This window comes from Podarcis muralis, chromosome 10, assembly GCF_964188315.1.
Source record: "Podarcis muralis chromosome 10, rPodMur119.hap1.1, whole genome shotgun sequence".
In the NCBI taxonomy this organism is placed as follows: domain Eukaryota; kingdom Metazoa; phylum Chordata; class Lepidosauria; order Squamata; family Lacertidae; genus Podarcis; species Podarcis muralis.
The window spans coordinates 43,361,342-43,377,854 of record NC_135664.1 but is presented as its reverse complement, the minus strand read 5'-3'; the positions used below and the strand labels follow the sequence as shown (position 1 = coordinate 43,377,854).

Sequence of the window (16,513 nt, the reverse complement as noted above, 5' to 3'; positions counted from 1 at the left end):
TGTTATATGTCACAAACCACTTTCTTCCTCCATACAACTTTTCTTGTGAAAGATCTCCACCTGAGACCCTGGGGAGTCACTGTTAGTCAGAATACACAGCACATAGCTAGGTAAAGAGTCTGGATCGGGTAAAACACAGCTTCCTGTGCTCATATACAAAGAAAAAAAATGTCAACAGGAACATAGAACAAAACTTCATAACCAATGAGGGAACATGTGCAGTGTACAGAGGATATAATTTGCTTCCAATACTCTACTGAGGTTTTATCCTAAGATCTTGGCCCTGCATGGCTCTATTACTGCGAACACTGTGTTGAGGGTCCCCATTCTGACCAGAGGGGAAAGCCCAGCCTTGTAGTTGCTATTTTTTTCCTTTATTGAGAAAATAAACAATAATCTCTGTGCACTTACTTGAGTTGGGCAAAGATGTACTCAAGGTTGGTTTTCAGCTTCTTACCAAGTGGATAATCGAGAATATATTTCAGGTAAATCTGAGGGAGTGGGTGGAAGAAAACAATAAACAATTGGTTAAAACTCAAAAATACCAAATTTGTGCTGTTGCCAGCTATAAAATAATTGATAAAATGGGAGCTGACGAAAAACAGTTGCTAGGATAAAAGGGCATGAGCACGCCTCCCCCCCCCTTTAACTTCTACAAACCTGTCTGCACTGGATTCGAACTTGCTCATTTTGCCCTGTGATGGCGAAGTTTGCAACCTTCTGCATAACACCTTCAATTTCGGGAACTACCAGTTTTCTGGATACAATCGCCTGTTTGAAAAGAGAAAAACGTATGACTGAGTCATGATTGTGTTCTGCATTGTGTTAAATACAATTTGAAACTCATGCCCGCGAACTGTCTCGCCAGAGTGGTGCATGCTCTAGTTATCTCACGCTTGGACTACTGCAACGCGCTCTACGTGGGGCTACCTTTGAAGGTGACCCAGAAACTGCAATTAATCCAGAACGCGGCAGCTAGACTGGTGACTGGGAGTGGCCGCCGGGACCATATAACACCGGTTCTGAGAGACCTGCATTGGCTCCCAGTACGTTTCCGAGCACGATTCAAAGTGTTGGTGCTGACCTTTAAAGCCCTAAACGGCCTCGGTCCTGTATACCTGAAGGAGCGTCTCCACCCCCATCATTCAGCCCGGACACTGAGATCCAGCGCCGAGGGCCTTCTGGCGGTTCCCTCATTGCAAGAAGTGAGGCTACAGGGAACCAGACAGAGGGCCTTCTCGGTAGTGGCGCCCGCCCTGTGGAACAACCTCCCATTAGATGTCAAAGAGATAAATAATTACCTGATATTCAGAAGACATCTTAAGGCAGCCCTGTTCAGGGAAGTTTTTAATATGTAACGCTGTACTGTTTTTAACACTGATTGGGAGCCGCCCAGAGTGGCTGGGGAAACTCAGCCAGATGGGCGGGGTATAAATAATAAATTATTATTATTATTAATGTTTTTTCATTGTTTTTGATCAGCTTTCTACACATCTGCCCAAAACAATTTTGCCCAAAACAAAACTACCAGCTTTATACACTCGGAAAAAGTTTTGAGACTTCCATCTCCATTTCAACAAATGATTCTTAAAAGACAACTTGTTACAGTGCAAGCGATACCTTTAAGAGGCCAAAGGCAGTGGCCTGTCGTAATGAATCGTAGATATCTTCTTCAGCATATCCAAGCAACACTTGTAGTTGTTTCTCTGTTATGTGACTCTTTGCATTCCTCACAAGCAGAGTTACACACTGTAATTAAAATTTAGCCGTATGAACATGACCATTACAGAATGTTCTACGAGATTCAGAGTCCCCTGAGAGTTTGTAGGGCGCTCTCTACAGGTGTTGTGTGATCATCACCTCCATACCCATTTGGGCTGCAATCAAAAACATTTACTAGGGAATAAGCCCCATTAAAAAAACAATGGGACCTCATAGGGCTGTGCTGTAAAATTTGTAGACAAGGCTCCGGTCTCACTGTTCCCCTACTTAGAGGTCAGATTGGTGAGAACCACTTTATGGGGGAGGGAATGTTAGAATTTTTAACCATTTCACCACAAACTTTTATTTATTGCAGCAATGTACTTGTTTCACCGACATGGTTTTACCTGATAGTTTTACAATGGCATGATGCTATTAAACTACTTTGGGACCTTAGAATTAAGTGATCTGCAAGTTTCATAAAGCTTTGTTTTTACCGAAAATATGGGTGGTGACAAAATGCTACATGGCCGTCTCATTTTGTTACCAAGGATAAGTGTCTGTGCAGTGTGATTTTGAAATCTCAGAATCCGCATAGCAATGGAACTTCTACACAATGTGTGGGTCAGACCATTACAGAGAATGGATCGTCTCCACCTATGGTCCCCTTGGATATTCTAATTCTAATGCAGCTTCTGAGAATTACTGCATAGATAAAAGCTTTTTTAATAAAAAAAAAATGTGAACACAATTTTTTCAAAACGATTTGCAGATCTAAAGGTGTCTGAAGTCCCTTTTCTATCACACCAATCATCCATGTCACACAGGTACATGAGTCTGGAAGAAAAGCACCCTGCAAGATCAACACTGAGCTGTTCTACCAGTTATAACTTACTTTGAAACAATTTACAACCAAATGAAAATTCTGGCCTTTAGCAGCTCCTGGCTTGGCAAAGTCTTTCAGCAGAACGAAAAGCCGCTCGATTAGCTGCTCTATATTCTTGTCTACTGCAGGCAACGGGAACTTTAAGACCCACAGAAGGGACTGGAGAGAGCCAGTGATCACCTGCAAAGAGAACAAATGAATTAATAAAAAAAAAGCTAGGTGGGTCTATAGAAATGTTTTGTATCAGCCACAAATCCCTTGAAACTGGAATTCTTGAGCTTTTAGATCACATGAGGGATGCCGCTTTTCCCAATGCCCTCCGCACAATCCATGCTTGAGTGGAAAATTCACATTGATGTGGACAGTCTTTCAAGAGTCAGGAGCAAGTGTCAATGTCAAGTGCAACTCCTTCACCCACCTCCTATTATGCTTCTGCTTTGGTGCAAAGACTCTGGTTTGCATTAAACGATATTTCTGCAGTGCAGGTGTAATAGGGAACTCTGGTTTGTATTAAACCAGAGTTTCCTATTACACCTGCACTGTAGAAACATGGTTTGATGTCAGTTAAGAAACCAGGAAAATAAGTCTCAATGATCTTGACTGGATTCTAAGTAATCAGTATTTGAAAGTTAGAATTTCCTCCAGTTCCTTTATTGATCTTAGTGACAGAATGAAGAATTTTGGCCCAGGCTGAACTTTGCCATCTGCCAACATTGTAGGTTAGAGCTATTGCACTGAGTTCAGAATCCTACCTTAACATCTGTGGACTGAAGGCAGTCGACAAGCAGCTGAACGAAAGGATCCAACATTTCTAAAGTGTGATCATCTGAGGAATTTATTTTGGACCTCTTCAGACTCATGTGCAGTAGCTGTGATAGGAAATAAGTGCTTGGAATTAAATGCATAAATTAAAAAGGGTAATAGATCTGGAAAACCAAATTGTTTAAAAGAAGACTAATAATAATAATAATAATAATAATAATAATAATAATAATAATAATAATAAACCCATCTAACTGGGTTTTCCCAGCCCCTCTGGGCAGCTTGCAGCATATATCAAGGGCAACCTTGGGTTGTTAGCAGCCAAAGGCTTCAGAAGATAACTGACATGCTATGCAATTTCAGTGATATCATAGAAATACAGCTTTTAAATTAAGACCTGAGAAACACATGAAGGATCAGAGGCACGGGGTAAATGGATGGAGGGTTCTCACCACCCCTCAATGTCAACTGTATGCTGCTCATTCATGCCTCCATGCCTAAGAAAATCTCCCTACAGTCCCAATGGGGAAAGTGCGCTATAAAGCAGTAAATCTCCATAACCACATTTTTCTACAACATGAAATAAGCCAGTGCATTCATCCTCACTCCTCTCCCCAACCTTCCTCTGTGCCCTGTGTTCCTCTCACTTCCTGTTTAACAGCAAACACCTGCACTGGCAAACTAAAGTTTTTGCAAGCTATAGTTTACCCAGTTTCGATGTAATGGTGAAGTGTGGTTTGTCACTAAACTGATAATAAAGAACGAAGTTAGAATGTGCAAGGTTTGGAAGAAACATGTGAGCACAACAAAAAACATCCTAATCCTCCCAACCACAGCTTGGACAAAAAGGAACATTATGTCTGAATTGATCCACTGCCTCAAACCTTTTACAAGCTGGAGATGAGGGGAAGATGAGCATTACTGCCATCGCTTATGAGTGATGTTGGGCCTGGCTAGAGTGGTCAGGGGAGTATATTCTATACTCCCCGCCCCAATCAGATGAAGGAAACAAGAAGTATTAAATTGACTAGAGCACAGCTATGTTTCCCCCCCAAAATATTCCTGCACTGAAGCATAAAGAAATATGTTTTGATTTCATTTTTAAGCACACAGGGCCCCTCTTACATACCCGTAGCCCCGATTCAACCAGAATGTGCATGTTTGTCTTGCTGCTCACAGGTGCCTTCTGCCCTCCTCGAACTGGAGCTGGTGGAAGCAAGAGGCAGCTCTTTGGTTGCAAACGAGGATCTGGAGGAGCAGGAGCTTTGGTTCTGAAAACAAAACTTTTCAGCTAGAATTAAGGCCTTAATTCATCTGGGCCGAGGACAGACATCACAATGAGCAAAGAGGAGAATCTTAGAATTATAGAGTTGCAAGAGACTCTATAGTCCAACCTCCTGCAAAGAATCTCCTTTCTTGTAACTTGGATCCATTGGTTCAAAACTACATTGAATCGAAACTTCATGAGTGACTGAAAATCAAGGCAAGCCTTGGACTTTAATGACACTACTTCGCAACATATGGCTTGCAAGTGGCAGTCTTTGCGACAGAGGAGCTATCCTGAAAAATGAGTCCAACTTACTTCTGTGAGTAAACACATTTTCAGAAGTGGCCAGTTTGATCATCCTAGCAAGCAGACGAAAAGACAACTGGATTTGAATTAACTTTCTACAAACTCACTTTGCTTTCTCTGTTAACAGTGGTAGATTTTCACTAATCAGTCCGTGGCTGAGTAGAAGGATGGTTTCTGCACTCATTGCTGTGTTCATTATCAATCCAGACACGATGCGGCGTAAAGTTTCATGTACCTTCCGAGACATCTTTAGGCTTGTAGTATTCTCTAAAATCTGCAAGTAAACATTAGAAAAGCCACCTTAAAATGGAAACCCTGGTGTTACAGATCCTTCTTAGACCATATGCTGTTGATTTCAGAAAGACACATCATTATGTTTGCAAAGTCTATATACAGTGGTACCCCGCAAGACGAACGCCTCGCAAGACGGAAAACCCGCTAGACGAAAGGGTTTTCCGTTTTGGAGGCGCTTCGCAAAACGAATTTCCCTATGGGCTTGCTTCGCAAGACGAAAGCCCATAGGGAAATCTCCGGGACAGCGGGGAAGCGCAGCGCGTCTTCCCCACTGTCCTCGGACCTCCTCCCGCCACCCGGCTTCGGAACGAAGCTCCGATTCCGGACGGCGGGGCGGGAACGCCTCCTCCCGCCGCCCGGCATCGGAACCAAGCTCCGATGCCGGGCGGGGGGGGGCGGGAACGCCTCCTCCCGCCGCCCGGCATCGGAACCAAGCTCCGATGCCGGGCAGGGGGGCGAGAACGCCTCCTCCCGCCGCCCGGCATCGGAACCAAGCTCCGATGCCGGGCGGCGGGCGGGAACACCTCCTCCCGCCGCCCGGCATCGGAACCAAGCTCCGATGCCGGGCGGGGGGCGGGAACGCCTCCTCCCGCCGCCCGGCATCGGAACCAAGCTCCGATGCCGGGCGGGGGGGGGGGGGCGGGAACGCCTCCTCCCGGTCCGGCATCGGAACCAAGCTCCGATGCTGGGCGGCGGGGCCGCGAAGCCTGGGTGCGCTGATCTCAGCGCGCGCAGGCTTCGGCATGCTGGCAACTCTCCGCAAGCAGCGGGAGCGATCCCGCTGCTTGCGGAGAGGTCCGCAAGCCTGTCCAGGACAGCTTTTGAAGGGGGGGGGGAGAAGCAAAGACTTTCGCCCCCCGCCCGCCTTCAGAAGAGGTCCTGGACCTCTTCTGAAGGCGGGCGGGGGGCGAAAGTCTTTGCTCCACCCTGCCTGCCTTCAAAAGCCATCCGGGACAGCGGAGAAACGCGCTCTCCCGGGAAGGCAGGCAGGGGGGAGCAAAGACTTTCGCCCCCGCCCACCTTCAGAAGAGGTCCAGGACCTCTTCTGAAGGCGGGCGGCGAAAATCTTTGTCCCCCCTGCCTGCCTTCCCAGGGGCTTTTAAATTGCCCCGGACAGCGGAGAAGTCCTCCGCTGTCCCAGGCGATTTTAAAATGCCGCCCGCCAGCATTTTAAGATTGCCCCGGACAGCGGAGAAGTCCTCCGCTGTCCCGGGGTTTTTTTAAATGCTGGGGGTGGGAAGAAAAGCCCTTGTCCCCCCCCCAGCCTTCAGAAGAGGTTGGGGGACAGACTGTCCCTGGACCTGGTCTGAAGGCGGTTTCCCTAGGAACGCATTAATTGATTTTCAATGCATTCCTATGGGAAACCGTGCATCGCAAGACGAAAAACTCGCAAGACGAAGAGACTTGCGGAACGAATTAATTTCGTCTTGCGAGGCACCACTGTACCATGCTAAAATAACACATCTGTTTCTATAGCGGTAGCATGATCCCATAAAAATGCTTTATTGTGTCACAGTCTGTCCTCCCGTTATTCTTCCATATTTTACTAGTTTATCATGCCACTGCCAAATTACTCTTTCGGAGAGAGAAAATATACCTTACCTCTTTCAATGGAAGAATGAGCTTCGTCACTTGGTCTTTCCCTATGTACTTGCCAAGGATTTCATAAGAATCATAGCTCTTGCTTCTGCGAGCCTCCATGACTTTGGAAACTATGCCTTTCACCTCTTTCTCCTCTGCAACTTCCCCAAACAGTTCGTGGTTGAAAATCTTTTCAGAAGACATGGAGGAAAGTGTTAGCAGTAAGTAGCAGTAGAGCAGCAGTTATAATTTTGCATCCACCTTTTCAGACATGAACGACGAAATGTCCAACACGTTCATCTTTAGGGGCGAGGGATGAGCTCAGTTCCTACAGCATCTGCTTTGCTCAGTTCCTACAGAATCTGCTTTGAGACCCAGAAGGTCTCAGGTCCAACCCCCAGCATTGACAGATAGGGCTGGGAGAGTTCCCTGGTTGAAACCTTGGGGAGATGCTGCCAGTTAGTGCAGACAATATTGAGCTGATATACCCACGATCTGACTAGGCATAAGAGTGTTCCCTTTAAGAAACAAAAGATCTGATAAAATGTGCAACTAGTCAAGAAGGAAGAGGACCTGGTATTACTTGGGCTCCTTCATGAAGGCAACGGTTTGGTACCACCCAACCAACCACCACCCTCTCTCCATCCAGGTATTACAGGAACTGGAGGTGTAAGCTCCCGATTGCGGTGACATCTCTGAAATGAGCTCCTTTTACACTTGGCATTTTCCGCACGCAGCAAACGTCGCTTTCAAAGAACTTACTTCGGTCATAAGTTCTACGCAGGGATCCAAGTCTCCCACTTGAAGTCGATTGCTGGCAAGGCTCTTTAGCAAGAGGTGGACTGTGAAAGTCAACACGTGGACCTGCAGGAGCAAAAGAAATCAAGTGACTCTGTGCTTGTTAATTAAAAGGCTAACTAATAAAAGAATGGCACACCTACACAACTGGAATGGTATTTAGAAGATTGCTATAGTGCTTTCAGCAGTCCCCACCCGCAACTGTTACCTACTAAATTAATGTTACAGATAGGTAGCCGTGTTGGTCTGCCATAGTCAAAACAAAACAAAAAATTCCTTCCAGTAGCACCTTAAAGACCAACTAAGTTAGTTCTTGGTATGAGCTTTCGTGTGCATGCACACTTCTTCAGATACTTCTTCGTATCTGAAGAAGTGTGCATGCACACGAAAGCTCATACCAAGAACTAACTTAGTTGGTCTTTAAGGTGCTACTGGAAGGATTTTTGTTTGTTTGTTTGTTTCTACTAAATTAATCTTCGATACAATCCAGCATTTCTTCCAACTGCCTGAGCTTGGACCCAACTTCTCAACTGATTCTGCTTTCTGCTTGCCTGGTGTTGCTCTCAATTAGGCAAGAGAGCCCACTGCAGATCGTGAGTTCAGGGAGCAGGGCTAAGGAGCTATAGTGTCCTCTGCCCATAAGCGCCTCCTCCTCCTATCTAATAGGAAGGCGGAAGAAAAAGAAAGCCGGCACTATACCTGGTAACCATGGACGAGGGTTGACTGCATCTCTTTTAAGACATATTGCAGATACTGTGCCCCCAAAGCCTCCATTATTTTCATCAGGGTGTTGCGGGCAATATCCCGTATTTCCTGGGCTCTGTTCCTCAGAAGGGAGCAGACTTTCAGGAGGATGCTGGAGCCAACAAAGCAGCAAAACAGAAGAGAACCAAACACAAGCTTCAATTATCACTCCAACAGGCTTGTACAATATTTATCCTATATATGCAAGTATGCATCCCCCCCCCCCATATGCGCTATCTATAGGTCTATATATATCCCTAGGTGATTTTCACCATATGGATGTTAATATGCACTTGAAAAGACATACCTTGGCAAATTCTCTTCCATGACATCTTGGGGAAGAGTCTGCATCAGCTTGACCATCGCAAAAGCAAGTGGAACCCGAACAACTTCTTCATCATTCACAACCTTAGATTTCACAAGCTTGTGCTCTTCATCTCTTTTGACCTGCAGGGCACAGAAACACATCATCTCCAAAGTTAAAGGTAACGGTAAAGGGACCCCCGACCATTAGGTCCAGTCGTGGCAGACTCTGGGGTTGCGGCGCTCATCTCGCTTTATTGGCCGGCGTACAGCTTCTGGGTCATGTGGCCAGCATGACTAAGCCGCTTCTGGCGAACCAGAGCAGCGCACGGAAACGCCGTTTACCCTCCCACCGGAACAGTACCTATTTATCTACTTGCACTTTGACGTGCTTTCGAACTGCTAGGTTGGCAGGAGCAGGGACCGAGCAACGGGAGCTCACCCCGCTGCGGGGATTCGAACCGCCGAGCTTCCGATCGGCAAGTCCTAGGCTATGTGGTTTAACCCACAGCACCACCCGCGTCCCGGCATCTCCAAAGTTACTCAATAGCATTTCCAACTGCCAGGTGTTAAAGACAGTGATCTTACATCTTCACCCGGAGAGAATACAACACTGGAGCCGAAACTCTGTCTAGCCTACCTCACAAGGTTGTTATGAGGAGAAAGTGAGGTTCATTTGGTATACTTAAAGGGGTATTCAGAGCATCTCTTTGGTTCCAAGGGCCACAACTGGCATAAATGGGAGCTTTTCTTTTAATGCTAATAGGAGGTGGAGGGGACAAAATGTTAATGCCACCCACCTCAGTCCTAACCCGGACTGGTCACCCACGTGGGGACCATTCACACAATTTAAAAGCCACTTGCTATTTTGCTGAATGACAATTCATCTAGTTTAGCTCCCAGAATCAAGATGTACTAAAGACTATTTAAAAATAAACCCCGAAGACTCAGAAATGTACCTTTGCAATGAGACATTTGTGCAATTTGGGCAAGATGTTTCCCTGTACTGTTTCTTGTATATGATTTATCAAGCATTTCAACTCTTCCTTATCCTTAGGCAGGAAGGAAATTGGTTTCAGAGCGATCTGGGTTTTTTTGTCTTCTTCATTAGTGGCTGGAGCAGACAAAGATGAAACAGGCTCTGTTTGTTCACTGGCATCTTTAGAAAGGTCCTTGGTGGTTTCTTGGTCTTCTTCTCCGTCACTAAGTTCCACTTCCATTGTTTCATTCTCCATTTCCATTTCAGTGTCCATGGCTTCTGCATCTGCTAGGCATAATCAAGAGGAAAAAAGGCTTTGATGCTTGCCAACCAAGTCCTTTGTTGGAACAAGACGGACAAAATCTAGAGCGCTCCTGTTTAAGATTTTAGCAGGCCACACCCCTCTTCCAGGATTCCCCATTCCATTCCCACTCTCCCCAACTGTTAGCCAGAATTCTGTGCCTCGTGAATATGATTCACACTCAGAGAAGGATTCCTTATTAGTACAGAGCGGAGATGGGAAATTAGCAGGCCTGACCCTGCTTTATTTATAACTCCACATAGGTTTAAGACTGGGGCATTACGTAGATATTCTGAACTAGAAACCCAATAATTAACTTTTTTAAAATAGAAAGGAGAGATTTTAAAATGCATAATGAAACAACAGGCCCTGTGTTTTGCATTCGAAGAGTAATAATGGTCATGCAAATTTATTTATTATTATATCAGAACAGAAGAACAGCCTGCTGAATCAGTTCAGTGGCCCATCTGGTCCAGCAGCCTGTTCTCACAGTGGCTGACCAGATGCCTATAAGAAGTGCGCAAGCAGGACGTTGAGCACAGCAGCACCCTTTCTTCCCCCAGTCTCCAGCAACTGGCCTTCAGAAGTATTATGGCCTCCAGCGCTGGCGGTAGAACATAGCCGTCTAGGTGAGCAGCGATCAGAATTACAATGCAGTAGATGCTAAAGAGGGTGCAGCGTTAACAGGTTGTAGCAAAAAGTCACAGCACTTTAAAGCCTACCAACATTTATCGTGAGAAGCATAACCTTACAGGAGCTGGAGCCCACTCCACCAGATGCAGGAATCAGAACCTTACCTTCCTTTTGAATCATCTCAAGCTGCTTTTCAAGAGTTTCGTAGTCAAAGTGAAAAGCCTCCAGCACCATAACTAGCACACTGTCAAACAGATTAAGGGGCAGGGAGAGAAATAAAAGGTGCTAAAATCCAAAAAAGGTACAACTTTTCTATTTGTAAAAGGACTGGACTAAAAGAACTGCTCGAGTGAATACTTATGGGGGAACTGGGCTTGAGTTTCTTGAACAGGTGCTCCCTAGGCTGCATGGCAAATCTTTAAAACAGAGGGTACACTCAAAAAGCAAAGTGCAGTATAGCACTGGGGGAGGAGTGGAATCTAGCGTTCAAAGAACGCAAGCAAAAATCTCTTTGGACAAGAGCATTCCTAAAGTAGTTCTTTGATATCTGGCCAAAGTGAATTAAAAGTGCTTGGAACATAAAGCTCTCTTTTCACGCAGACAGAGGCTCAGTGCTCCCATTAACACAGACATCAGCTCGGTTTAAACGACAGCTCTTAAACAGTCCACAGAGATACTATCCTTGTGTGTCAATTTCCTTATTAATGCTATCAGTATGGAGTGACTGGCATTGCAAACCCCTGCAAGGTTGCTCAGAAGCAAGTCCCACTATGCTGCTTGGTAAGTGCACACAGGATTACAGGATAAACCTTAAAACCGACATTTACAGTACCTGACGCCCAGTTTTTGATTGATCTGTCCAGTCTGCAAGATGTGTATGAAATGTTTCAAGTGATAGAGGTACGCTGACCAAGAAAGATGTCTGCAAACAGCTCCTACCATTTCAACCGAAGCAGTTATCATATTTTCATACTGAGGAACAGAAAACAACCCTTAGGGTCTTCCCAATTTCAAGCAGCACAAAAGCCTTGCCTAGACTAATGAAGCCCATGCAGGCTAGAAGAAGCTTCCTTCCACATCCCCAACACTCCCTTTAAAATCATGGCGAAAGTGACATTGTTGAACCAAGAAGAAAACCTATCCCAACACTTTCACATCAAAATACCCAAAAGAAGCAACATGCTTTGCAATATTCAGAGATCTATCTGAAGCTTCCCCCCTCATTATTAAATTCAGAAGTTGTGAGGTGTGTGGTGTAGTGGTTAGAGCAGTGATAGCCATTGTGGTGTCCTTCAAATGTTGAGACTACAACTCCCATCAGCCCTAGCCAGCATGACCAATGGTCAGGTTGATGGACGTTGTAGTACAGCAACATCTTGATGGCACCAATTATTTGTCCCTGGTACTGTTTGACCATAAGTAGGGAGCTTTTGGTTCAGGTCCTCACTCAGCCATAAAGCTCACCAGGTGCCCTTGAGGAAGTCACATTCTTTTCAGCCTAAGCTACTTCACAGGATTGCTGTATGAATGCAATTCTTCCAAATGAGGAGAATGGGTACAGAGAAATATGTAGGCCTCCCTCACTGATTTATTGGGGGAAACAGCAGAATATGAATGAATGAATGAATGAATGTATAAATAACTAAATGATGAAGATATCAGACAAAGAAGAACTCTGCAAAGTTTAATTCCCAGAAATGCACTATTAATGCACTGTTCCTTCTTTAAAAGGGCAGCTTGAAATAAGAGCCGTAACAAATATTTCAAATAAGTACCATGCAGGGGAGGTACCTCATTTTAAAAAAATCTCAACTCAGATCCCAACACTCTTTATTTTCTCCTCATGAAAAGGGAAATCATCCTGTTGCACTTACAGAAATATACCACTAAGGGCTATGAAATAAAAGTAGCTCCCACCATTGCATGCTAAAAGTTTACCTTAAGCATTTTCTCATCAAAGATAGTAGTAGTTGCGTAAGGCATAATGTAATTCTGAAGAGATTTGGAACAGAGTGTGATTTTGCCTTCAGCTAGTTGCTTAGCCAATTTCTTCAAGGCGCGTGCCCTTCTGTGGATCTAAGAGAGATACAAAAGTTTTCACTGAGTGAGGGCCCATATTTAATTCTGTAGACCTAGGAGGTTTGGGTGTCATAATCCATCAAAAGTTTCACCAGCTCTTAACAGCCAGGAAGGGGAGAAACGACACCTTTTTGAATGAGCATCTTACTACAACACACTTCTGTCTATTTCTCAAACTGAGACACTGAATAAGAGAAAATACATTCTGATTAAATGCATACAATTCTAGCTGCTGCCTTTTAAATGTGACATTAACAGCAAAGCTTAGCATGTGCTAAAATAGTGTAAATGACATTATAGCCATTAAATCAAAACACACACGCAGAGAGCTATTGTTCTCACAACGATCAATGATTTGCGACTGAAAAACGAGGCAGCACTTGCAAAGATTTACATTCACAGAAGAAGATGAAGTATCTACCATCTTTCCACTATCATACAACTATTGCCCAGTGGCAAGAACAGGATTGCATTATACCTGAATATGCTTCATATTTTCAAAGAAGTCCATCTCTGGATCATGAATGTCAGTCAGCTGGACCAAGTCCTGAAACTCTGGGTGGTTTGAAAATGCTCGAATCAAACTGGAGAGCAACGATGTGTAATCCTGCTGAATGCTCTGAAAGCAGCAAGTAACAAAATACCAAGGGAAATGTGAAAATGTGTGGCTTGGTGTTTTTTTAATGCAGCCATTTGATTATTTCTTTGTTAGAAACACACTGAGCAAGAACAACCATGCAAGAACACACACAAAAACCAGAATTATGCTTTTGAAACTTTCTCCCTTTGGGACCAGACTGACATCCACACATATTAAACATTCCTAAATAGATTTTTGTTTACATCAGGGGCTCTACATATTTACATTGGTACCTGAACTACTCCTGCCGTTATTTGAATGAACATGTCAGGGAAGTGTGGTGGTAGCACATGGCAAGACATCTCACGTGGCCCCACATCCTTCACGTTGCCCCACATCCTCTCCACACCATTGTATCAACCCCTCCCCTAGAATTTAGCTTATTTGCCATATTTTGGACTCGTCAACATGTTGGGCTGGAGTAAACATGCTAAGGAAGGTAGGTAGGTAAGGTAATAGGAACAATACAGAAGCATTTTGTTTATGCTTTTTAAAATATTTCCATCTTATCATTAGCCACACTGGGTGTTTTGTTCAATGAGAAGCCTGCCCACGGCCCTGTCTCATTTCAAAATACTAGAATAGGGCATCACTTGTACAATTCTCTTTCACAGTAACGTTTCCTCCTGAAATGTAACAGCAGTCAGACAACAGTCGGCTTGTGGTGATGCGGAGGTGGGCTTTTTCACCAATGGAACGCACTCTCTGCTGAAATATGAGAGGCATCCCAAGATGTGCTGAAGATGCACCAGTCCACACAGGCATTCCCTTGGTCTCTTGACCAGAGTTTCTTGTTTTAATTGTTGCATTTTAATGGGGTTGTTTCATGGGAAATGGAATTATGGAATACTTCAATCGTGTTATATAACTGGGTTTTATATTCTATAAATCACCAAGAAGCCTATTTTGGCATTAAACAGTATATAATTAAAAATAATAACCAGCTTTTTACCTCAGTCTTGTTCTTTAGCCCTTTTCTCAAAGCTTCTAGAAGAGTGTGCTGAATAATTTCCTTGTATTCCTCTTCTGCGTGACTGATTTCAGCAAACAGGTTGATAATAGCATTCAGACAGAGGATGGCACTGTCACTTAGAGACATCTCTCCTAACTAAAGAAAGAAAAAGATTATGGCAGGTGAGATTACAAGAGATGATCCTGAAACCATAGATTAAAAGAGACTCAGAAATATGCATGAATATAATCATCGATAGAACATAAACCAGCTCCCCCGACAACAACTCAGAGCAGCTGAGTTGGGAGCAACAGACCTGGAAACCTGGAAGCTTTAATATCTGCAAGCCATATGTAAAAAGTACCATAAGATTGTTATGAAGCTCACTATGAATCAATCATATTTTCCTGTGAAGTAAAAGACTTTTTTTGTCATTTTAGAGCCGGCAACGATAACCCACATGCTTACTATCTTTTAAAACACAGCCACACAAACAGGGATTTCCTATGCTGTCCCCTAATACTGTTAAAAATGTATTTTCCTAAGCCCCTGGGGACCCTCAGAAAAAGCCAATTTGTGGCACGGGGGGGGGGGGGGGGAGAGATACAAGGGGGGTTTGATGAGCATCAGGCAGAGGCAATGGAACAAGCAGAGATTCTGAAAGCTGCTGCCATCTTAGATGTAAAATTACTTTTGGTTCTTCCTTAACTCTCTTAGCTCTCTTGAGATACATGCTGCTGAAGATATTTCCTCATATAGCATCCAAAAGGTAATTCTAATGCTCACCTAAAATAGCTTATGGCTGTTTTGCAAACGTGCATAACTTCCCCTGAGGTGCCTTTTTGGTTCAAAAGGAATATTCTAATTTTTTTTTTTACTAAATAATAAAGCAGGAATTTCTAATCTCATTGATGGTGTAAGGGGAAAGATATGCAGATAAGTGTATTTTTCAGTTCCCCAAATGATCAAAATATTTTTTAAAAAAATAGAGAATACATTTCCAGGAGCTCTACCATAAAGGACAGATATTGGCATGGGCTCACCTGTATTGTATAGAAACAGTTATGCATTACTGGAATAAGGTAGTCGACATCCACTGTTTTCATTGCCTTGATATGAGAAGTGATGTCTTGAAATGCTGACAAGCGGATATCGAAATTGATATCATCAAGATGACGTGGATCAAAAGCATTCAGCTACAAAGGGCAAGATGTTTAATAGAGATATAAAATCAAAACGATGACAGAAAAATTCTTAGAAGTAAATCAGGTGAAACATTACATACCTTAACTGTATCTGTAATGTATTTTAGATTGCTGTCCAAATCTGATAAAGTCTATAAAAAATGGAAAAATAATAAAAAGGCAAATTTAACAAACCTAGAATTATTTCACACATGTATCATCTACTGTCACATTTACAGCGCTTTTCTCTGAACATTCTCCAGTTCTACATTTCACTTTTTTAAAAAACAGGACAACCAGAAGTGGCCACAGTATTCAAAATTCAGATGCCCCATTCTTTCTTCCCAGCATACCACACTTTGTATTTATTTGACTAGAATCTAACCAGCTCTTCCATTATCCACTCATAACATTTTGAGTTTTAGAACTCATCACCATCCACTACATTTCCCACAGTTCCTGGAGGCTCAGGAGGCCATTTTGAAAGTCCATTGCCCAACCACTAAGAAAAAAGGAAGCAGTCAGGGGAAAGGGATTGGATAGCCTCTGAAGGGACTGCAGAGGGATTTGGGACTGGGAAGACCTCAATGGTCGCCATGACATCCCCAAGAGGGTCATAGCTTGAAATGGATGCTCAGAGAAATCATTATGGATCAAGTTCACATCACAACCAAAATAGTGTTGAGCAATCGCTAACAAAAATGCTATAAATGTGCTACTACTGTATTCAGTACCTCAAAAACCATGCACAGCGTCTGACGAGACAATTTGTTCTGAACAACAGAAAACAATTTTGCCAGTGGTTTGAGGAAACTTGCTGGATTCAAACAATGCTTCAGTAGATTTTGCACCGTTTCCAGGATGTCAATCTCAGTATCCTGGAAAAAAAACAGATAAATCATGACAAAATTCCTCACTTACACTGAAAAATAACATAATGCAATCCAGTTCAGCATTGTCAAGAGAGACTTAGTCAAAAGTATATTAATCAAGAAACAACTTACATATTTCCACTGTGCAAAATACTTGTATATAAACCACCGCATAGCACAATTATCAGTAAGCCTGAACAAGACACAGCAAGCCTTGTCCTTGCATGCTTC

General features: G+C 43.6%; 1 protein-coding gene across 2 annotated transcripts in view; it reads right to left on the bottom strand.

Moving 5' to 3' along the window:
* Positions 1-16,513, bottom strand: part of UTP20 (UTP20 small subunit processome component) — a 61,608-nt gene that overhangs the window by 8,525 nt on the left and 36,570 nt on the right. The window contains exons 33-52 of one of the 2 annotated variants that reach the window (XM_028745734.2): positions 16,145-16,288; positions 15,512-15,562; positions 15,270-15,422; positions 14,227-14,382; positions 13,113-13,253; positions 12,494-12,631; positions 11,388-11,527; positions 10,720-10,799; positions 9,602-9,909; positions 8,647-8,786; positions 8,295-8,451; positions 7,560-7,661; positions 6,819-6,986; positions 5,030-5,196; positions 4,479-4,620; positions 3,340-3,456; positions 2,597-2,767; positions 1,621-1,749; positions 661-771; positions 412-491 (exon numbers count right to left, since the gene is read on the bottom strand). In XM_028745734.2, the coding sequence (XP_028601567.2) occupies positions 412-491; positions 661-771; positions 1,621-1,749; positions 2,597-2,767; positions 3,340-3,456; positions 4,479-4,620; positions 5,030-5,196; positions 6,819-6,986; positions 7,560-7,661; positions 8,295-8,451; positions 8,647-8,786; positions 9,602-9,909; positions 10,720-10,799; positions 11,388-11,527; positions 12,494-12,631; positions 13,113-13,253; positions 14,227-14,382; positions 15,270-15,422; positions 15,512-15,562; positions 16,145-16,288 (2,795 nt within the window). The remainder of the gene's footprint in view (positions 1-411; positions 492-660; positions 772-1,620; positions 1,750-2,596; positions 2,768-3,339; positions 3,457-4,478; positions 4,621-5,029; positions 5,197-6,818; positions 6,987-7,559; positions 7,662-8,294; positions 8,452-8,646; positions 8,787-9,601; positions 9,910-10,719; positions 10,800-11,387; positions 11,528-12,493; positions 12,632-13,112; positions 13,254-14,226; positions 14,383-15,269; positions 15,423-15,511; positions 15,563-16,144; positions 16,289-16,513) is intronic. The other variant, XM_028745735.2, reaches the window with a different exon arrangement.